Source organism: Chrysochloris asiatica, unplaced genomic scaffold (assembly GCF_000296735.1).
Source record: "Chrysochloris asiatica unplaced genomic scaffold, ChrAsi1.0 scaffold00166, whole genome shotgun sequence".
Lineage (NCBI taxonomy): Eukaryota > Metazoa > Chordata > Mammalia > Afrosoricida > Chrysochloridae > Chrysochloris > Chrysochloris asiatica.
Genome location: NW_006408684.1, coordinates 5069968 through 5093267, shown reverse-complemented (window position 1 = coordinate 5093267; position 23300 = coordinate 5069968). Strand labels below are relative to the sequence as shown.

Below are 23300 nucleotides of genomic sequence, written 5' to 3'. Positions count from 1 at the left end.
TTCTTGACTGCTGCTTCCATGAGGGCTGATTGTGGATCCAAGCAAAATGAAGTCTTTGACAACCTCAATATTTCTCCATTTATCATTTTGGTAGGCTACAAACTTAAAATTCAGTTAGCTCACCCTTGAGTTTTGTTTAGTTCAAAGAATGAGGGACACAGAGAGAAGACCCCTTGCTCATCCCAGGGCCCTCACTCAGTACTCAGTGCAGTAGTCCGATCAGGTTTTGTTTGGAATCACCCCATGTGTGGCTCCAAATGGGGTACAAACACAACATGGCCATTTAGGGTACAAACACAACATGGAAAGGTTTTAAAAAAAAAAAAAAGTATCAATTGCCTGACATATCAAAAAAGGGACTAATCTATAAAATTATAGAAAACTACAATTCCTCTACAAGAAAAAGACAAACAACCAACTGAAATAGTGGGCAGAGTACATGAATAAACATTGCACCAAAGATGATATTCAGGTGACCAACAAACATATGAAGAAATGTTCGTGATCTTTAGCCATTAAAGGCATTCAGATCAAAACAACAATGAGATAGCATCTCACCCCAGCATTCATAGCAAAGTTCAAAGAAACATTAAACAAAAATTTCTGGTGAGAGTGTGGAGACATTGGGACCCATCTATATTTCTGGTGGGACTGTAAAACATTGCAACTACTGTGGAAAACTGTATGATGCTTCCTCAAATAATTGTAAATAGCAATACTATATGACCCAGCCATCCCTCTGCTTGGTTTATATTCACAAGAAATAAGAGCCAGGAATAGATATAAGCACACCATGTTCATTGCAGCACTATTCACAATAGGAAAAAGATGGAGACAGCTTAAATGCAAATCAGTGGAAGAATAGATAAACAAACTTTGGTACATGAGCAACACTGATGAAGAACAATCAATCTGTGAAACCCCTTATAACATGGATGAACCTAGAAGACATTATGCTGAGTGAAATTAGCCAATCACAATAGGACAAATATTGCTTGAAACCACTGTAGTGAAAACCCAAGAAAAAGTATTCATGCTGAAAGAAACATTCTTAGATGGTTACCAGGAATGAGAGGGAAGGGAGAATAATTCACTGACTAGATGGTAGGTACATGTTAAGTTGGGTGACAGGAAGGGCAATATACAAGAAGAGGGAGGTTGGCAGAAGAATGATGAAGACAGGTGAAGATCCAGGGAGGACTGAACAGGTATGGGAGGGAGAGTGGTAGTATACCCACAAATATATAAGAGTTTGATGGAGGATATTTGTTCATGAGTGTGGCACTATAGGATCAGTCCTGAAATGCAAACCACAAGGTTAGCAGTTCAAACTGACCAGCAGCTCCTTGGAAGCCCAAAGTCACTATGAGTCAGAACCAGCTGGACGGCATTGAACAACAACATTTTACCTATGCTGCAAACAAACCTATGAATGTTGGACTATGGTTCTTGGTGACCCTTCAGATCTGCAACTGAACTGACCCTTGTGGCCCAATTTTAAGCCAAGTGGTAGATAAAGAATAGCAACATTAGGAAGGTATGCGCACCATGAAATGGTCAACCATTCAAGATCAAAACGGCAACACTTAGCTAAGGACAAAGTTGAGAAAGGATGGGAAGGAGGCTGGAATGGAACTAAGAACCACAGGGAGGAAGTGGGATCATTGTTATTGCATGAAGGGGACTGCAATCATTGAGATGAAACAAAGTATATGGTTCGTTCAATGTAAAATTGATGATCTCCGAAAACCTTCACTCAATTCATGATAAAACATTTCAAAAAAAAATCTTGGCATTTAATTCACAGTGACCACACGTGTGTCAAAGTAGGACTGTATTCCATAGGCTTTCCAATTGCTAATTTTTCAGAAGTAGATAACCAGGCCTTTCCCCCAAAGGGCTTCTGGGTGAACTCAAACCTCCAAACTTTCAGTTAGCAGCCCAGTATTTTAACTGTTTGCATGCCATACCAGGACTTAATGGAAAGGCTAAAGGTGGTTGGAAGGCAACTTTACTTTTGTAGAATGCATGTAAGACTGTAAGGCGAGAAGTGGGAAAGAAGACCCTTAAAGCTAATCTTATAAACATGTACTCCAGGAGGGATGGAACATCAATTCCCTTAAGCCCTCAGTGTGCCTATATGCCCTTCTGTAAGTCTTCTGGTACCTTCAGGGGTACACACACTGACAACTTGGGCAGCCTTCCTGGAGGGGTGAAATGTATGGCCTAAAAGATGATGAGGTTTATAGGCAGCTTCAGTATAGACAAAAATAAAGCATACTTGATGGGCACATTGGCCTCTGGCTAACAGATTTTGGAAAGTAAGCAAGGCTCAGAGTTCACTGAACCACCTTCAGAGATACCTAGATTTGCCTCCTTTCTCTTTCCAAAAGACTGCCTTGCTGGCCTCCCTGCAATATGGTGGCTCCCATTGTGTGCTATCATGGGTTATGCACAGTCCTGGGCATAGCATTCACACTGGGGCTTCCTGAATTGGAATTGAGTTAATATGGTGGGATGTCAAAGAATGAAGTTAGGGAAAGGGAGAAATCAAGAAACATGAATTCATTCAATAAACAACTCTTGTCATATTCCTAGCATAATCCTAGTTGCTGTGAGGGATCAAAGACAAGTTGTTTTAAGGAAGACCTGGCCATCTGCTTCGAAAAACTCAGCCAGTGAGAACCCTTTAGATCACAACATTCTTATCCCATTATGCATGGACCAACTGGATGGTAACTAACAACACTGTGACAAACACTGGACTTAAGAAAGAAAGACAAGTCACTTGTATGGGCCATGCCCTCAAATTGCTTAAAGTCTAGCTGGAAAGAAATTAAGATCCAGTTACAGGAACAATTGTGTGACTCTGACTCTAGCAGCGAAAACTTAGCATTTAGAGAAAAGAGATGTCAAATGAGGTTGTTGTTAAGTACCATCAAGTTGGTTCTGACTCAGAGTGGCCCCAATATAGGGTTTTCAAGGTGGTAAGTGTTGACAGGAGCAGAAAGCCTCATCTTTCTTCCACAAAGAGGTGAATTAAATGAGGTGGGTGTTGTTAAGTGCCGTTGAGTTAGTTCTGATCCATAGTGACCCTGTACTGGATTTCTGAGGCTGTAAATCTTTATGGGAGCAGAAAGCCTCATCTTTCTCCTGTAGAGCAGCTGGTAGTTTTGAACTGCTGACCTTAACAGTTCACAGCCCGATTTGTAACCACTACGCTACCAGAGCTCCTTAAATGAGGGGGGCAGGTGGGTCTAAAAAGAACGCTGGAATTGGGCCTGGAGATGGTCCATGAATATTATGATATCTTAGTAGTGGGAGTAGGCAACAAAGGAGGGCCTGGCTGGGTCCATTCCATAGCCACAGGGAAAGGGCATGTAAAGAAGCCATGAAAAACACATCTGGAAAGACCCGGACTGCAAAAGGCACAAGAGAGACCGACGGGAGGTCAGATCTCTGTAGCAGGAGCACTGGCAGGGTTCTGGATGCAGAGCTCTGTGTCTGTGCCCTCAAGCACAGTACTTGCTGGTCCTTCCTGTAGACACATGAAAGGAGGAGCAGGCTGTGTGCTTCCCCTTTAACCCAATTGCTCAGTGTCCATCAAGACCTAGTCACTAATTTCCCAAAATTCAGTAAATAGGTGATTCCACCAACTCCTTTAGCAAACAGGATCCATTGTGAAGCACGTTTCAGAACAGCTCGGCCAAGCTCGCCTGCCCACAGGGGCACCAGCAAGGGAACAGCCATGTGAGCAGGCAGTCGTCTCTGTAGGCACGCTGTGCCCAGATCTGATAATAGCTAATTCCACCCAATATAAGAGGGGCTCACATTTAATTAAGGAGTGGCCATTTGTAGGTTCCACACTGGAGGTCCCTGTGGCCCTGGAGTCAAAAGAAGAGTCCTTGCGGGAATATGCCAATCTTTTCTTATTTCCTCTGCTGCGCTCCTGCCCTCTTTGAATGCAATTATGAGAACAAATAAAATGGCTTAACTCAACTCCCCTGTGTCACAGGCAGCTCTCAGCTGATAAAACCAGTTGTGTGGGCAATCATTAAATGAGAAATCTAATATTTAACTAAATTTAATAGTCTTTAGCTTTGGTGCCTTTTTGTGAAGGGTAGGATTTCAATAGAGAGAAACCAGCTATTCAAATACAACCTACCACATCAGTAAGTGATTAGAACATTGTTCATTCCCACATAGATTCAGAGCTTAGAGATCCACGATTGCTAACAGGGTGTTTCAGTGGCAAGCCTGTGTTCCCATCAGTTTCAGGCAAGCTGAACTTAGTGAATAGCAAAACTATCTTACCAGCTGAGTATAGAATTTCTCCCTCAGAATCAGCATTGGAGATTGCTGTGTAATGCCAGAAACATAAAATTCAACTATATACCTATGGAGATGTTGTTGTTGTTACAAAGTGCTGTCGAGTTGACTCATAGCAACCCTGATAGGGTTTCCAAGGAGCGACTGGTGAGCTTGAACCACCAACCCTGTGGTTCAAACCAACTTTGCATTCCAGCGCATTAACCCACAGCACCATGTGAGGACTCCATATGTCTGGAGATAGTAAAACATTATATTAAACTATGGAAAGATCTGTCCCAATTCTTTTTTCATTTTGATTTTTAATAATTTAACTTGGCCCTACCCCCAGCAAACTTCACCTGCTGTCACCCTCTCAGGACCCTCAAAGTTGCTTCTTCTCTGAAAAACACTGAACCAACATTGTTCTTGTTGCCCAAAATAAAAATTCTACTTTTGCACCTCTTCATTCCATTGATCTTCCTGAGTTACACTTTCTATAGTCTGACACATTCCACATCCTTTACTTGTTATCCAGCAGGGCTTATCATGTTGGCAAATACAGTGTAAAGTTCACAGCTTCTTCTAGGGCTTGTATCTAACAATCATCAGGCCAGCTGCTTCTAGGTGACCCTCTTATATGCACTGGTCTCTAGGATAAGCTTGGGTTTGAGTACTAACGATGAATTTGTCTCATAATTCCAGCATTAACTCAATATTGACGAATGTCACATCGTAGAATAATCAACCATTTGAGAACCAAATGGCAGCATTTACCCAAGGACAAAGTTCAGAAGGGTAGGAAAGAAGGAGGAATGGAAACTTGAAACACAGGGAGTAAGTGAAAATAACTGATGTCACATTGAGGGACTTGCAATCAGTGAGATGAAACAAAATGTGAATGAACTGTCAAATGTCAAACTGATGATCGCTCTGTAGACCCTCATCCAATTCACAATAAAATGATTTTTAAAAAATTGAATTATGTATATATACATTTAGTCCTTCAAGCACTATAAATGTTTCAATTTAGTGAAAGTGTGCTTTGGTTTCCTTTGGGTTTCTCTTATGCGGGGATTAATGGTTGAGAGTGAGGCTTCTTTCTTCAACTCTTGACACTTGGGAGGCTGAATGTTTAAGAGACTTTGGGCTGAAACATCAGAGAGAACTTCCCAACACTTTTTAATTTCTTCTCCATCAGAGACTTTCTTGAGGCAGTGGAAAGCAGGCCATGTGGCCATCTAAAATATAATTACTGGTCTCTCACCACCCAAAGTAAAGATGAATGGAAACAGTCCAAACAACTCATGGGTTACCTGAACCTCAACCTCCACAACCCTCAGACCAGATGAACTAGATGGTGCCCAGCTACTACTACCAACTGCTCTGAAAGAGTTCACAATAGAAGGTCCTGGATAGAGTGGGAAAATATGAAACAAAACTCAAAATCATGAAAAAGACCAAGCTCACTGGTCAGATATGGTGATGGTGGTATGCCGTGGAGTCAATTCCGACTCATAGTGATCCTGCTTAGGATTTCTGAGGCTGTAAATCTTTACAGGAGCAGAAAGCCTCAGCTTTCGCCCATGGAATAACTGGTAGTTTTGACCTGCTGACTTTGAGGTTAGCAGCCCAACTGGTAACCACTACATTACCAGAGCCCCTTCTGGTCAGATACAGACTGGTAGAATTGCACTCTTCAAGCCTGGAACTTAACTCACCTTTGGGGCTCAATTTTCAGCCAACCAATAGACAGGTTTATAAGGTGAACAGTAATACTAGGCAGATGTGTGCTCCTTGGAGCAATCCAACACTGAAGATCAGTAGAGCAGCATTTGCCCAAGAGTAGAGAACAGTAGGGGATGAGAAAGAAGGATGGATAGAAGTGGGAAGCACAGGGAGGAAGTAAGATGTGGTGGAATGTTGTGGGGATTGCAGTCAGGAGCATGAAACAAAATGTATACGAATTGTTGAATGGAAACCTAATTTACTGTGGAAACATTCACCCAAATTACAGTTGTTGTTAGTACTGTCGAGTTGGTTCCAACTGATAGTGACCCTGTATAGGGTTTTCAAAGAGCAGCTGATAGGTTTGAACTGACCAGTGCTTAACCTACAGTGCCACATCAGGACTCCTACAAAATCATAGAAACCTTTATTAAACAAAAATATCAAATTGCTCCTTAACCTATCCTCCATCTAGGTCTATACACTTCTGAAGGCAACAGTGCCATCTCTCTAACCCTTCCATGAGGAATTCCGTGCTCTTCGATTTACACCATGTCAAAATGACAGCTTTAGCACTTCAAGGGATTCAAATCGTGTTCCTTTTCAATGTTCTTTGATGTTAGGGGGAAAAAAGACATCTGAATGGGCAAGATCACGACTGTAGGGTGGATGGGATAAGATTTCCCAATGGGATTCTTGGTAGGGTAGCCCTTGCTACCCTCAAAGAATGAACAGGTGTGGTGTATTGTTACGATGGAAAACAATTTCTCAGTGTAAATTATCTGGCCTTTTCTTTACCAATGCAGTTTTCATTTTTCCCTAAACATTGCTCCATGATGTTCAGGAATGCTTCAAGGAAAATCTATCAAGATTACTCCTTTGGAATCCCAAAACTGTTGTCATAACATTCTTGTACTGATCCTTCTACCTTGAATTTAATTGACCCAGCAGAATCCCTCAGAAACCACTGTTTTGATTGGACCTTGCTCTCTAGATGGTATTGCTAAATCCAAGACTAGACCCTGGTTGTGATTAATTCCATATAATCATCTTCAACCTTGCTTTAAATATTGATGGGAAGAGCAAGTCTTTGAGCTAGCTGATCTTTGTGCAATGTTTTTTTGGGGGGGTTACTTTTTTTTAATAAGGCACCCTAGCCAGAGTAAGGCAAGTGTCTTACAGAGAGAACTTTTCTACAGATGATCACATAGACAGGTTTAAGCGTGTTCTGTTTGGAATAAACCCATGCATGTATGAACTGGTGTTCTAGTAGCAATACTTTTTTAAATACGCTGCTGTATAACCTATACAAACATAGCTCTACTTTCCCTTATATACAAAGGATGCTATTCCCCGCATTCTATGTTGTGCAAGGAGTCCTGGTGTGGCGCTGTGGGTTAATGTACTGGACTGCAAAGTTGGTTGAAACTGCAAGGTCGATGGTTCAAACTCGCTAGTTGCTCCTTGGAAACACTATACAGGGTCTCTATGGGTCAGAATTGATTTGACGGCACTTAACAACAACATAACAATGTTGTGTATGAATATTTTCACAGTGGTGCCCCAACTTCAGATTTTTAAAACTCAACCTGTTTGAAAACTCATCTTACCATTTGTCCCTTCACCTTTTTAACGAAAGCTAAACATTCAAATATAAGTCCAGCAATTATTTTACTGTTTGTTTGTTCACCACAAAGTTTCATTAACTCTGGCCCTTGACAGAAACAAAGTTTGCCACCCTGCCTTTAAATGACCATTCATATCATTAAAGCCATTCAGCTACCTAATGTTGGTAGCTGAATATTGCTTCACAGATGAAATGATGCACTGCCAAAGCCTCCCTACTCTGAGCTACAATTTAGCTTCCAGGTACTTTTGCAGTGCAGCTGTCGAGTGACCATTGTTTTGGGAGGATATTATTATCTAGAGATGGTTCAGCATTCATGGTAAGATTGATTATGCGTTACTTTACTTTTCAAAGCATTCACAATTTATAGCTGTTTCAAAAGAATTTGTCAAGGTAAAAGTACAGTTTTTTGAAGGTTGGATTGGCCTTCATTTAGAACACAAGTTATCTCCACATGTAGGCTTAAAGTGTAAAAGGAAACGAGGAAGTAGGATGGTTTCCATTACATGTTATTGTTGTTGTTAGTGCATTTGTTGTTGTTGTTGTTGTTGTTGTTAAGTGCCATGGAGTTGGTTCTGACTCATAGCGACACTGCATAAGGTTTCTGAGGAGTGACTGGTGAGCTTGAACCACTGACCTTGCAGTACACACTGACCTTGCGGTCCAGTGCATCAACCCACAGCACCACACCAGGACTTCTATTAAGTGCATACTAGATGTAAAAAGAAATGACCATTTCATCAGGAAAATAACAAAGTGCAACAAATATATAACGAGGGCTGGTATATTCTTACAATCTACGAAACTACACCAAGTGCATCTATGTGCCACATACAAGGCTCACCTGAGTTCCTCTGGCAAGTAGGTAGAAGTCAACTTCCACAAATTGTTGAGTGTTGCTCATATGACTTTAATGTCAACTAATATGATCATCTTCTGCTTCCTCCTCTGATGCAGACTCACATTATAGCTCCTCCAGTAGCAGCAGTGCCAACACAGGTAGTTGCTCTAAGGATGAACCACTAAAGAAAAAGAAAAAGAAATAGAATTACTCCATCCATATTGGACTTACGAACTGAAAACATCGACGTGATTCTCAAGAGAGAATTTAGACTATGTTAAGACCAACTGGAGTCCTGTGGCATAGTGAGTTACATGTTGCGTGGTTTACCGCAATGATCAGCAATTCAAATCCACTAACTACTCAACAGGAGAAAGATGAGGTTTTCTACTCCCACAGAGATTTATTTAAAGCCTTGGAAACCCTATACGGGGTCACTATGAGTCGGAACGGACTCTACAGCACACAACCACCACAAGACCATAGGATTCTGGTATGGTGCTGTAGGATAAGCACTGGACTGCTATCTGCAAGATCAGTGGTTCAAACCCACCAGCTGCTCCTCAGAAACCCTATGTAGGGTTTCTATGAGTCAGATCAAAGTTGATGGCATTTAACAACACAACTACAAAGATAGGTGACCTTATGTTCTATTTAAGAAATTTGGATCCATTTTTCTTAGAAAAATGTAATAAAGACAACATCCCAGCTTCTATTATACTTCCCTTTTCTTCCCTGGTTATCATAGACACTCTATTTGGAAAGTCATTTGTCCTTACAGCTATATGATGTTGCTTTTCTAAAACCAGCAGTCTTGAAATGAAACATCTACCAAAGCTTATACATGTAAAATGCAAAGTGCATGGAGAGTGAAAATTGGCTGGGGGTCAGGAGTGGCTAGAGAATAGCTTAATATGGTAGAAAGAATCTTCTATCTGCCCAAGTTCTTCATTTCAGATTAGACCTTCCAACTTCCAGCCATGTAACCTGAGCAAGTCCACTAATATCTCACTTTTCTTGTCTCTGAAGTGGGAGTAATAATAGTTACCTCTAGGGCTGAGGAACCTCTCAGTTTTCAGTGAATGTTTACTGAATCTGAATTTGTCATTTTTGTTCTCTTTCAGAAATCTTTGACCTAGAAACAAATGAACATGTACGGAAGGCCATAAGTGACCGACAGATGCCTAAAATAGAATACAGAAAAATCAAGATCGATGATTATAGTAAGTGCTATGTTTTTGTTCTCTAAAGGGGAAAAAAAATCTGTTAAGTTACCTGAGTACCAGCAATTTATTGCTGTGCACAAAAGCCTTTCCTCAACTCTGTGGGAGGCAGAGTCTTCTGTGTAGCAGCTAGAAATGCATTCCAGCCCAAGATGGAGGCAAAAAGCATCTTCTGAGCTTACGACACTGAGCTTACTATGCTCATAACCAAGACACTTACTCGGGTGAGAGACAGAAAAAGTAGGAGCATATGAGTTCTCTCCTTGAGAGGCTGACAATTTAAATAATATCCCACGCTGAGATTCTTTCACTTAATGACAATCAAAATTATCACAGAACGAAACTTTGGTCCTGTGTCATCTCCACCACCATTAGTACAGTAGAGTCCATTGGTGATACCTTTACTACTTCATTATCTCATCTGCAGATGTTGATAAAACCTAAAGCTTAATGTTTAACCCTTTACTTTTTTTTGTCAGCACACTTCTTTGTCTTGTATTGTTTACTGTTACATAAACTTTATGACCACGCACTCTGTTCTGGGCACTGTTAGGTACTAACAAACCCCATACATGGGGTTGGAATGAACTACTGTCACCAGATGGGGCTTCCACTCTCATCTCTATGAAGGTGGCTCCCAACTCAGTCCATCAATCCCTGTGGTCCTAATTGCCTATGAGATATTGACCATTGGAAACTTCTAATGTAAAATGGCACCCTTAAAGAGCACTGTCTTGTCCCAGAATTACATCCCCTTCAGATTTTCCTGCTTTTGTGAACAGCACCATGTCTCTTCCAAACATCTTAGACTTCAAACCTCTGAATTCTCTTTGGGTCATTTATTCAAATACCATCTAACCATCATCTCTGAGATTGGTAAACACTTTTCATCTCCTGTTCCCACTCTGACTAGTCATAACTTGGATTTCTGTAAGATGGTCCAGGGCTCCATGGAAAAGACTGTCAAGACTGATAAGTAAATCCTGATCGGAGAGAGGGTGGAGAGGAAGAGTTGTTCATGTCCGTGTATCTCCCATCCCTAGACCACCTCTGGAAGCTCTGTCTACCCATTCCATTACAGCAGGACAGTGGTTTGTCGCCTGGGTCATATGATTAAGCACCTCTTTGTGCTTAGCACCAAAGACTAAGAGCTTAGAGAAGACCCATCCATATAATAGACCATAAGAGATTCTTAAGGGCAGGGACCAAGTTTTGCACCTGTGACACTAAAGCAGACTGGTGGACACAGTATGTAGTACAATGCTGCATTGTTCTCAGAAAGCACCTGCCACAGGAATTTAGAGAAGGGCATGATAATGGACTACAGTAGTTTGGGAAGGTTTTGTGCAAAGTAGTCCTTGAACAGGTCCCTGGAGTACCCATTTAGTTGGCAAATAAAAGGAGAGAGAGTCCACGTGACAAAAGGTACATGGACAAGAAAAAATACAATTTATTGTGCAGTGATGGAGGCATTAGAGGTTCTCTAGTAGCAAACAAAAGAAGACCTTCAATGAGATGGATTGACACAGTAGGTTCAAACAAAACAACAATTCTGAGGATGGTGCAGGACTGGGCAGTGTTCAGTTCTATTGTCCCTAAGGTCACTATGAATCAGTACCAATTCAACATCACCTAAGAGCAATAATGTGGGAGATATGGGTTCAGTTCTTGGCAATGCACTTCATGTGCAGTGGCCACCCATCTCTCGGTGAAGATGTGTGTGTTGTTGGGATGCTGCAAAGGTTTCAGCAGAGCTTTCAGCTAAAACAGACTAGAAGGAAAGGCTTCTAAAAATTAGGATAGGAAAAACCCTATGAATCACAATGATTCTGTTCACAACCAAGCATGGGGTCGGTACAGGATCCGACAGCCTTTCATTTTGTTGTTCATGGGGTTGCCAAGAGTTGGTGCTGACTCAGTGGTCACTAACAACAACAAGAACAATTTTGTGCGGTGAGTACAGAGACTGACTTAGAACTCCAGGCTGCGGGTTAGATCCTGGATGTTGGCCACTATTGAGGGGATCTCCTCATTCTCCAGAGCCTCACAAATTATTCTCCAGTCCATCCAATTGAGGAGTCCCCACCAAACATATCCTAGCCCTGTGATCTGGCCATATGAAGTCACACTCTTTTGGAACTTTTCTAAGCATTGCTAGAAGTGACTGTATTTCCTTCTTGTCCTACGGGACATAGTCACCTCAGAAAGTCAGGAAAGTCTGGAAATATTGTTCCAGAAACTTTTAAATGTCCATAATAGAACCACTATAAGGAAGGAATGATGGAGGAAATTAACAGACAGACATCTAGAGGAGGGAGAAGACTCAAACTTAAAAAACCATAAATGGAGACTTTGGCATTCTGCTTTGGCCAAGAAATGTGATTATGCCAAGTGGGTATATTATGAGGACGCTTCAAAAAGTTCTAGGAAAAATGTAATTAAACGATACTGGAATTTTGCCATTAATTTTTTGAACCCTTTCCATCTGGGGCTTTAGTTTCTTTGACATTTTCAGAACCCAAGTATAAGTGTAGCCCTGCCTCCATGAATGCTCTCAGCTTCAGAACCATGGACAGCTCTGAGCAGTACAAGGAATTAGACTCTCAGCAGGCTGAGTTAACAACCACTTGCATTTATGAATGGAAGTGAAGCAGTACTAGAAAAATAAGAGCTTCAATATAAATAGATATATGTACACCCATGTTCATTGCAACACAGTTTACATTAGCAAAAAGATGGAGAAAACTTCATCAACAGCTGAATAAACTATGATACACTCATGCATTGGAATACAACACAATGCTAAGGAATAATGATGAATCCATGAAACACTTCAAAACCTAGGTGAACCTGGAGGACTTTGTGCTAAGGAAAATAAGTCAATTTAAAAAGGATAAATAGTATATGAAGTCACTATTATAGAAAGCCAAGAAAAGATTTACACTCAGAAAGAAACATTCTCTGATAGTTAACAGTTGACAGAAGGGGGAAGTAAGGAAAATCACTAACTAGAGAGTAGACATGTCTTAACATATATTAAAATGAAAAAAGCAAAGGTAGACATTGAGAGGTGCACAGGAGTAAAAGGCAACAATGATAAATAATATTAATGCAAAATCCTGCACTAATAATAATAATAAGCAATGATCTGAGAGTAGATACATACCTAGATATGCAAGCTGAACAGGTTTGGGATGGCAAATGGAAGTACACCCACAAAGTTTGACAGAGGATGCTTCTACATACATGTTTGTATGTATTCCAAATACATCCATGTATGTCATAGAGTATACAGGGGAGCAGTCATACCAAATACCTTGAGGGACTAAGTCACTGGGCTTGAGTGCTAGGACCACAGTTTGGGGGGCTATCTAAGTCATTGACATGACACAAAGGCATTGCTTTATATCCTACTGTGGTAAGTAGAGTCTTAAAACCATGTGAATGTCCATCTAAGATATAACTACTGGTCTTTCCCTGGCTTGAGAAGAGTAAAGAAAAACAAATGGTCAAAAGCACTAATGGTGTCCACACCTTAGACTAATCCGCCATTTGAGAGCAAAATGGCAGCATATACCCAAAGACAAAGTTCAGAAGGCTTAGGAAAACTAGGTTGTGAATTTTCAATGGAGCAGAAAGCCTCCTCTTTTTCCCATTGAGTAACTAGCGTATTTGAGGTACGACCTTGCGGACAATAGAAGACCTGTAAACTGGCTAATAATAACTATGAAGAACATATTCTTCACAATAATCAACCATAAGAGACCAAAAGCATTTGTGCAAATATAAAGCTCAGAATGCAGAAAAGAAGAATAAATGGAAACTGGAAACCCAGAGAAGAAGTGGGAAGAGTGCTGTTACATTGAAAGGATTTCAACTAATGCCACGAAACAAAATGTGTACAGATTGTTCAATGAACAACTAATTTGCCCTGTAAACTTTCACCCAAACAACAATACAGTAGACCAGAAAATAAAGAAATAGGGACAGAGATAGTGGGACAGTCACAGTGTCAGTCATCAGAGTACAGTGTAAAGCAGAAAATAAGTGGGCAAAGTCAAAAGTCCAGGCAGAATATTAAGATATGTGAGAACCATAGCAACCTCAACTCTAGTAGAGAATGAAGAGAGAAAAAGTGAGACATCAACAAGAAAAACATGGCAAAACTTCACCATTTGTTGTTGTTGTTGTCAGGTGCCATCGAGTCGGAACCAACTCATAGCGACCCCATGCACAGCAGAACAAAACAATGTCCGATCCTGGGCCAGCCTCACTACCGCTGCCACACTTGATGCCATCAATGATGCCACGTGGCTGATCCATCTCGTTAGGGGTCTTCCTCTTTTTCTCTGACCCTCCATCTTACTCAGCATGACATCCTTCTGTTCCCTCCTGACAATATGTCTAAAGTATGAGAGACGAAGTTTAGCCATCTTGGCCTCCAAGGTGCACTTCTTCCATAGGCACCTTATATCTTTTCCATTACAACAAAACTGAGCAATCGCAAGTCAAGCCTGAAATTTGCAGATATAAGGCAAAAGATGGAAGCCTATAGAGGTAGTGAAGTCATATACAGGTAAGGATGCTGCCGGATCTTTATGGATTCAATGGAGTAGCAACTTGTTCATCTTAAATCCTGTAGCCCTTTCCCTCATGAGGTACTGTCTACATAGTGAGTTACTCTGGAGAATTCAAGAGGTGTTCTTGTGTAGGGAGCTAAATTGGTGAGACTTTATATCCTGAAGAAATAACTCAAAGAAACATCTAACCTGTCCACTTGAGTATAATGCCCATCCTTGACTGTTTCCAACCTCCATTCAGTACCTAGACTCCAATTTTTCAGAGCAGAGCCAAATCAGATTCATGAGAGTCCTCATATTAACTGGATATCTGTGTTGTTTTTTTTTTATGAAAAAGAACCAAAGAGTAATAAAACAAGAAGGTTTCGATCAATAATTAATTGACGGATGTTGGTTCTTTATCACCTGCCGCTTATGGAACCAATATTCCGAGCTAAGACTCAAAGCAAAGATAAAAGTGTGTATTGTGTATTGATACCTAAGAGAAGAGAACAGGAGAGTAGAAAATCTCCCATATTTGTTTCCCTGAGGAAAAAGAGGAGGGGAATTTTATAGGGATTTCAGGTATGAAGGAGGACCCGAGGAATTTCAGGAACTTTCTGCTGTCTGTTTATTCAAGATCCGGTTGATCATCCTAGCCAGCTGTCTCTCCACGTGGCCATAATAGATGTATGGTTGTTTTTCTTCCTTTTCTGTAATAAGTCTTCCTGCAATAGTTTGATTGTACTCAAAGTAGAGCTTGACTACTAATTAAAGAAGTGGTTACTTGTAAAGAAAAGGGGAGTAACTTTGGTTTTCAGTAGCTGACTATAGCAGACAGAAAAGGATGAGGCACAGCTGCAGGCCGGGGGTGCACAATCCTAACTATAACTATTGTATGAGGATGGCATATGACCACTCAGACCTTCTTCCATATCTTGCTTTGGCCAGGCTAAAAATCCTGTTAGCACCTTGGGGGTTCTCAGTGTCCTGTTTCTAATGGATGTTGTTGTTAAGTCCCGTCAAGTTGGTTCGAACTCATAGCAACCCTGTATAAAATTTCCGAGGAGCAGCTGGTGAGTTTGAACCACTTACCTTGTGGTTCAAACTAACCTTGCAGTTCAGTGCATCAACCCACTAGATGGACGAAATAAACAGATCAGTAAGCAGTCCCCTACACCTTCCGTATCTATCAACCTTAGGATTGCTTACATAATTTGAAAAGCGCTGTAGAAAATGAAATTGGGGGCCGCCTCATTCATAACTTACAAAGGATGTCAAGACTATAGTAGCAGAGAGTTAGACTTGCATGGGAAACGTGCCCTTGAGACATGGATGCAAAGATAGGCTTTCGTGTCAGACTTCAAGTTCCCCTCCACCTGTCCACCAGCAAGCCTCTTTCATAGTATTTCTCATTGCTACTTCTTTTTAGGCCTGATAACTTTATTCCTTTACAAGATGCCTTCTGATCCCCTTAAGTCCAGTCCCTCCTCTTTCAGTCCAAACACAGTGCTTCCATAATAACATTTTTCAAATCCCAAAGCACTGATATATGAATGGCATCCCTCCTCTCAAAAAATTCAGGAAAAAAAGCTTTTGAGAAGCAACTAGCCAACATTCCGAGCCCCTCCAAACCTTCCGGGGCATGAGATCTGACTTGGAAGCTAAGTGAGGGAACAGATGCAGGACAGAAGACACAGCTGTCAGCACAGGGACCCCCATATGAAAATTTGGAAGCTGGTGGCCCTGCCGACTTGTTTTTGTTTTCTTTAATGCTACCAAAGGCTCTGCTTTTCATTAGAAAAGTAATATGTCTTCAGGAAGAGCTCTCCTGAAATGTATTCAGACAGCCTTGGCCCCAATTCAAGGTCTGCCCTTGGGCTTATCAGTGGCAGAGAGCAGCCCAGACCATGTTTTATGGATATTTAAATGATAAAGTCCAATGCCTGCCTTTCTGCCTTCCCTGGGCCATTGATCCAATTTGCAAGCCATTAACATTCAGCCAGAATAAGTAATCAGACCAGTGTCAGAGATGACTTCCAGGTGCACAACCCTGCCTGGGGCGGATCATCCAGATAGGAACTGTAAGGAAAATGCCACTAATTCCAATTTAATTGCTGTGCCTTTGGTAATCTGGGTTGTTAATATTTAAAAAAAAAAAAAAAAAAAAATCTGATTTAAGTAGGAAGGTCTGTTGTGTTTGGGTAAGGAAAAACTGATGAGGAAATGTCTTCAGGTTTGGCTCATACTCTCCCCAGCCCCTCACTCCAAGGATTCACCCTACCAAGGATCAGAGCCAGATGACCTTGAAGTCTCAAAGACACTTGGGTCTCAACATCTTCCCCAGCTCCTTTCAGTTGGGGCTGCAACAGATTTTCAGCAGTCAGTTGACAGCCACCTTGCTTCACATAAAGTGCCCCCTCTTCACACTTCCTCTCTCCCCTCCCCAATCGCTCAGGCCCTTTCTCTCCCTTTCGCACTGACACAGCAGCCTAGAGGAACCAGACCAGAGATTGTTGCTGCACCAAGACAGCTGGCACAGTGATGCATTCTGTCTGTAATTCTTCTGTTAACAGGCACTCCTGGCGATACAATCCTTTCTAATTTCCAATGCATTCCTATATGTAAGATTGAATTTAAGTGTCAGACGCAGAAACTAAACTTCAAAGAGGTGGGTTGACTTGTCCAAGGTCACACAATGAATCAGACGTAATGAGATGAAACTCATGGCTAACCTTCTAGAGGCTTCCAGTCCTCTATACTGTGGATCACCCAGCAACACCTCCTCCCAAGTGCCTTTCCCCCGATGGCCCCGACAAGGAGCACTGCCCACTAACACCACCATAGTTTCTTCCACTTGTGGTCAATCCACTGGCCTAACGTACTATGTTTTGTGTTTCCCTAGATTTGCCAATGCAGATCCTGAAGCCAGCCACCTTTTCGGACACCACCCACTATCCCCTGCTCCTTGTTGTGTAAGTTTCCTTTTGTTAGGATGCTTGCTTTGGGAAATCAGTCACATCATGCAAAATGAACATTCAGCTCTTAAGAAAAAATAATGATAAACAGGAGAAATGATATTGTTTCAAGCTAGAAACTAAAAGACAATTTAGCCAATCAGCAAATGCCAGGCTCTTTGTATAAATATTGGTGACCTCCCGAGGTTAAATGAAAGTTAAATGGTTAAAGGTTAAATGGGAAGATTTGTTACCATAAATATAGGCCAATAGTCCATTCCACCAAGGAGCTCTGGTAGCGTAGTGGTTACGAATCGGGCTGCGAACCTTAAGGTCAGCGGTTCGAAACTACCAGCTGCTCCGCGGGAGAAAGATGAGGCTTTCTACTCCCGTAAGGATTTACACCCTCGGAAACCCTGTACAGGGCCGCTATGGGTCGGAACCAACTCTACGGCACTTAACAACAACAACAACAAGTCCATTCCACCAATCATGCAACAAGGGCTGAATGATGGCTCAGAAACAGGTAGAAATGCTAATGGAGAGTCAGACTGGTACTCCAAGTAAAAGGCTCATTCTGGGGCTTTGGAGGGGTAGGACTGACCAGCCTGAGAGTGAAGCAGTGGGTATTTTATCCCGAGAAACTGTTCCGTTAAGGATATATGGAACCTCAGATTGCTTTAGGATAAGCACTAGACTGCTAGCCACAAGATAACTGCAAAGTTGGCAGTTCAAATCCACCAGCCACTCCTTAAAAACCCCTATACAGGGTCGCTATGAGTTGGAACTCATCAGATCTTAACAATAACAAGAAGCTAACCACCAGCTAAAATGCAGGGTTGGCCTTTCAAACCCACCAGCCAGTCCTCAGAACCCCTATATAGGGTCACTATGTGTCAGAACCACCTCTATGGTGCTCTAACAACAAGCAACAGAACGCGGAGCCAATTGATTACTTGCCCAGAAGATACTCAAGGACACTGGTGTCTCAACAATATTTATAGCTACTACACAGCCTTGAAGGAGCTCTGGTGGCATCGTGGGTTATGAGTAGGGCTGCTAACCACAAGGACAGCAGTTTGAAACTACCAATCGCTCCGTGAGAGAAACATGAGGCTTTCTGTTCCCATAAAGATTGAAAGCCTCAGAAACCCCATACAGGGTCGCTATGAGTAGGAACCAACTCCAGGGCACACCACTGCTACACTGCCTTCACTGATTTCAATATGGGAAGCAATACTTAGAGAGCTCTATCAGCTCCTCTAAAGGTTTTGTTTCCGAGTTAGGGTATTTTGTATTTAGAGAAAATGATCCTGGGCCAGGCCTGGTGTGCCCTTTGATTGGTACTTCAAAGACTAACTATAGCTCTGGGATTTAGATGAGAGTTTAGTTCCACTCACACAACCCACAGAAGCATTTTTAAAGTTAGTTACACCACGCAATTTAATATATATTCCTACTCACTTCCCTATCAGTTCTTCAAGGTCTGTGGGGCCTTTAAAAATAAGCTGGTCTTTACTTTAAAAGAGGCAGGGCAGAGCAGAGGTCAGCACTGGGACTCTTTTAAGGATGACAGTGCAGTTCCCCACCTGCATGATTGTGACCCTAACTAACCCTGATTGTCCTGTCCCTTTGGAACAAAAAGGCTTCACTACATAGATGTCCACAGCATGGATATCAGTATCTGATTACATTTTGCAATTAATCCACTTTGAACTTTGCCAACACACCGCCCCCTCCTCAAACACACACATACACACACATTCTACTGTGCCTCATCTACTCTATTAAGGTAGAATTTTCACAACCCTCTCAAAGATGCAAGGAACCCTGGTGATGCAGTGGGGAAGCACTGGTTCATACTACCAGGCACTCCTCAGGAGAGAGACAGTCTGCTTTCGTAAAGATTTGCAGAAACCTCAGAAACCCTAGAGAACAATTATGCTCCCTCCTACAGGATCAATATGAGTCAGAATCAACTTCATGACAGTGGGTTTAGTGTAATCAAAGATGATAATGATTCCAAAGCTACCCTTCCTTCCCCTGATCACTGACTTTTTTTTCTTTCCTCAATAATCTTGAGGAAATCCCAAAATCATTCACAGGTTTACAAAGCCATTCACCTTCATTTCAAAAGTAAAAGTGATAGAACCCATTACAGGGCAGCCTGTGATTTCATGAATTCCGTTAAGACCTGACGAAAGCTATGGTGCCCACTGGTTGATATATGTCCTCGTTAGCTAGCCTGCAAGACAGTAGCTTCTTGCTTCTCTGTTTCTTGTTATGACTTTACATGTAACAACAATGAAATTTGGAGTGCCCAAGACTCTAAAAGAAGTGTTCTGGGTGGTGCCTATTTTAAACAACACATGCAAAAGAAAGCACAACACACGTGCTTCATATATATATTGTTGCTGTTGTAAAATGCCGTTGAGTTGATTCTGACTCATAGCAATCTTGTGTAGGGTTTCCAAGGAGAGGCTGGTGGGTTTGAATCCCTGACCTTATGGATCAAATCAACCTTGTGGTTTAAATGGACCTTAAGGTCCAGTGATTATCCTATATATATAGTAGTGGTGGTGGTGGTGTGCTGTGGAGTTGGTTCTAACTCATAGTACCTGTATTGGATTTCCGAGGCTGTAAATCTTTACAGGAGCAGAAAGCCTCATCTTTCTCCTGAAGAACGTCTTGTAGTTTCAAACTGCTGACCTTGAGGTTAACAGCCCGACTCATAACCACTATGCTACCAAAGTTCCTTATCCTATATATGCCATAATATGACAACTGATGTCTTAGACAATGTGAGCATTCACTTTCCTCATTGCTCTGTGGGGTTGCAGTAACTGACCTGCTCACCCCTTTGGGCATGGAATTGGGCAAGTGGCAGCTGATGATGAATGAAAACTCTTTGGAGAGAATCCACAGGACATGGTATTGTCAGACAAGCCACTACACCACCACACAGGGCTAAGATTTTGGATCATCTTTTCCAGGGACGGATCCCCAGGGAGCCAGAGTGTGGCTGAGAAGTTTGAGGTGACCTGGGAAACAGTGATGGTGAGCCACCATGGAGCTGTGGTGGTGAAGTGTGATGGCCGTGGTAGTGGGTTCCAAGGGACTAATCTCCTGCATGAAGTGAGGAAGAAACTGGGCTCCCTGGAGGAGAAGGACCAGGTGGAAGCAGTGAGGTAAGCTCCATCCCGGGCCAATGCCACTGAAAGGGGACCAGCAGAGCGAGACACTAGCAGAGCCTGAATCCATTGGATGTTTGTGTTTCTCATCAGTGCACACATTTTGCACGGTATTACAAAAATTCTATGGGCAATTCCAAATGTTGTAGTATTGTCCTGAAGGCTTTAATAATAGTTTTCTCAAAGCTAGGTGGTTCATTTGATTAATTGACTACAATAAGGTCTAGGGAGACAGAGACTGAGAGTAGGATCTCCACATAGGTGTCTCTTTATAATGGCCACAGATGCTGGCCAGTATCAACATACATGACTGTCATTCAACACAAGAGATGGAGACAAGGGTGGAGGTGGGAAAGTGGAACGAGAGAGGCAATATGAATCAGATCACAAGTATATTTGTGTAAATGTGTTACCCTCAATACAAAGAAAAGAACCCCTGTACACACCTGGGGGGGGGGGGTTGGTTGGAAAAGAGAATCCTCAGTCCTGAAGAATAACACTTTTTGTTGAGGTGAAATTCATATAACATAAAACTAACCATTTGTAAGTGTGTAAGTGGCATACAGTACACTCACAATGTTGTGTAACCGTCAACTATATCAAGATCCAAAATATTTCATCACCCCATTCATGCCCATTAAGGAGTCTTCTTCTCATTCCTGCCTCTCCAGGCAATCACCAATCTGCTTTCAATCCTATGGATTTTCCTATTTGGGGTATTTTATATAAATGGAATTTAATATAATATTGACATTTTCTGGTAGGCTTCACGGGTCATCTATATTGCAACAGTATAACTACTTCATTGTTTAATATGATTGAATAATATTCTATTGTATAGATACACCAATTTTGTTTACCCATTCATCAGTTGATGGATATCTGAGTTATTTCCACTTTTAACTCTGTTATGGATAAGAAGATACTGTGAACATCCATGAACAAGTTTTTATGTGAACATAGGTTTTCAATTCTTTAGGGTATAATATCACCAGGAGTGGAATTTCTGAGTCGTACGGTGACTCTGGTGTGGCGCTGTGGAATAAAGCACTGAACCACAAGGTTGGTTTGATCCACAAGGTCAGCAGTTCAAGCTCACTAGCCATTCATTGGAAACCTTATATGGGGTTGCTATGAGTTGGAATCGACTCAACAACATTTAACAACATGGTAACTCTATTATTTGAGTTGCTGCCAAACTATTTTACTACTGTTGTACTCAGCAGCTGCACTTTACCACATGCAATAGATGCAGGTTCCACTTTTCCCCATCCTTGTCATCCTTTGTTATTTTCTGGTTGTTTCTTTGTTTTATTTTACTGTCCTGGTGTGGTGCTGTGGGATAGGCATTGGACTGCTAACCACAAGGTCAGTGTTTCAAACTCACCAGCCGCTCCTTGGAAACCCCATGCTGGGTTGCTATGAGTTGGAATCAACTTGACAGCACTTAGCAACAACAACAACAAAATGGGTGTGAAAGGAGCCCTGGTGGTGTAGTGGGTTGGACTGCTAACAGCAAGATCAGAAATTCAACTCCACCAGCTGCTCCATGTGAGAAAGATGAGACTTTCTGCTCCCATAAAGATTTACAGCTTTGAAAACCCTATACAGGGTTGCTATGAGTCAAAACTGGCTCAATGGATGGCACACAACCACCACCACCAGTGGGTATTAAGTGGTATCTCACTTTGGCTTTGATTTGCATTTCCCTGATAGCTAAGATGTTGAGCACCTTTGGATGTACTTGTTGGTCTTTAGTGAACTGTCTGTTCAAATAGTTGGCTCATATTTTAATGTTAGGCTGTTCATCTTCATACAGAATGCTCTATTTTTGTTTTGTCATTCGTTCATGGCTCTATCATTTAGTCAGTGAGACCAACAGAATGTTATAGAAAACAAAAAAAGGCTAGGAGCCAAGGGATAGATGCTCAAAATTATTTACTGAGTTTTCCCATTGGACTGAAAAATAAGACACAATCAATGGTAGGTTCCACTGGCCTTCTGGCTCATTTTGCAGAAATATATCCTTTGCAGTTATATAGCACAGGGAAATATGGAGCTGCACATTGCTTAACCATTAAGTAACGTTACAAGAAAAATGCTACCCACTCTACAGATTCAGTGCATATAACAAGGGTTGGACAGTGACAACTGCTATCTCATCATCCTGAGTAGGAGTGTGTGCTGTTAGACCTCGGGCACATAGAGGAAGTAGCAGTAGTGCCCAAATGAGCACATATTTATTGCCATTTATAAATAACCGTAGCACACCTATACCTATTTTCAAGGTATGTTGGGCAAGTTTAAAATATTTGATGTTGGCTGATATCTGCACACTCTTCACCATTCAACACGAAGGAGAGGGGAAACTTTAAAAAACATTTCCTGTCTTCTTTTTCAAAAGATTGATGATACACAGTAAATTTTTTAAAGGATGAAACAATGCATAAATGAATGATCCCCTCTTCTTAAGGGAGTTATGATCTGTTGAAAAGAGACAAGGCCATATGTTCAAATCTTGTATATGTTACAAACAGCAAATACAGAGGAGGGGGAATTTCAGAAGACTGAGATAGCCAACAATGGAGTGTTTGTCAAGATGTTTTTGCCTGGAAATTAATAACAAGAAAACACACACAGGCTCTCCCGGTTTGGGGTTGCAGCTGCAAAAGCCAGGTAGGGTATACTCTGGTGAGAAGGGAGGGGAATCTCAGGAAGGAAGCGCTCATAGAGTAATTCCAGAGCTCCGGATCTAATATAAGATCCAGGACTGCAGTTTCCTGAACTCACATGTGTGAAAAAATCACTAAGGAAAATATGGGCATCTTAGGAATCTGGAGGCTGGACCATCTCAGCGACTACCCCA

The 23300-nt window shown here is 41.6% G+C and overlaps 1 protein-coding gene across 2 annotated transcripts in view; it reads left to right on the top strand.

Moving 5' to 3' along the window:
* The window catches only part of DPP6 (dipeptidyl-peptidase 6), a 1346563-nt gene that overhangs the window by 1293760 nt on the left and 29503 nt on the right, over window positions 1–23300 (top strand). For both annotated transcript variants that reach the window (XM_006871298.1, XM_006871297.1), the window contains 3 exons: window positions 9629–9727; window positions 17192–17261; window positions 20237–20431. In XM_006871298.1, the coding sequence (XP_006871360.1) occupies window positions 9629–9727; window positions 17192–17261; window positions 20237–20431 (364 nt within the window). The remainder of the gene's footprint in view (window positions 1–9628; window positions 9728–17191; window positions 17262–20236; window positions 20432–23300) is intronic.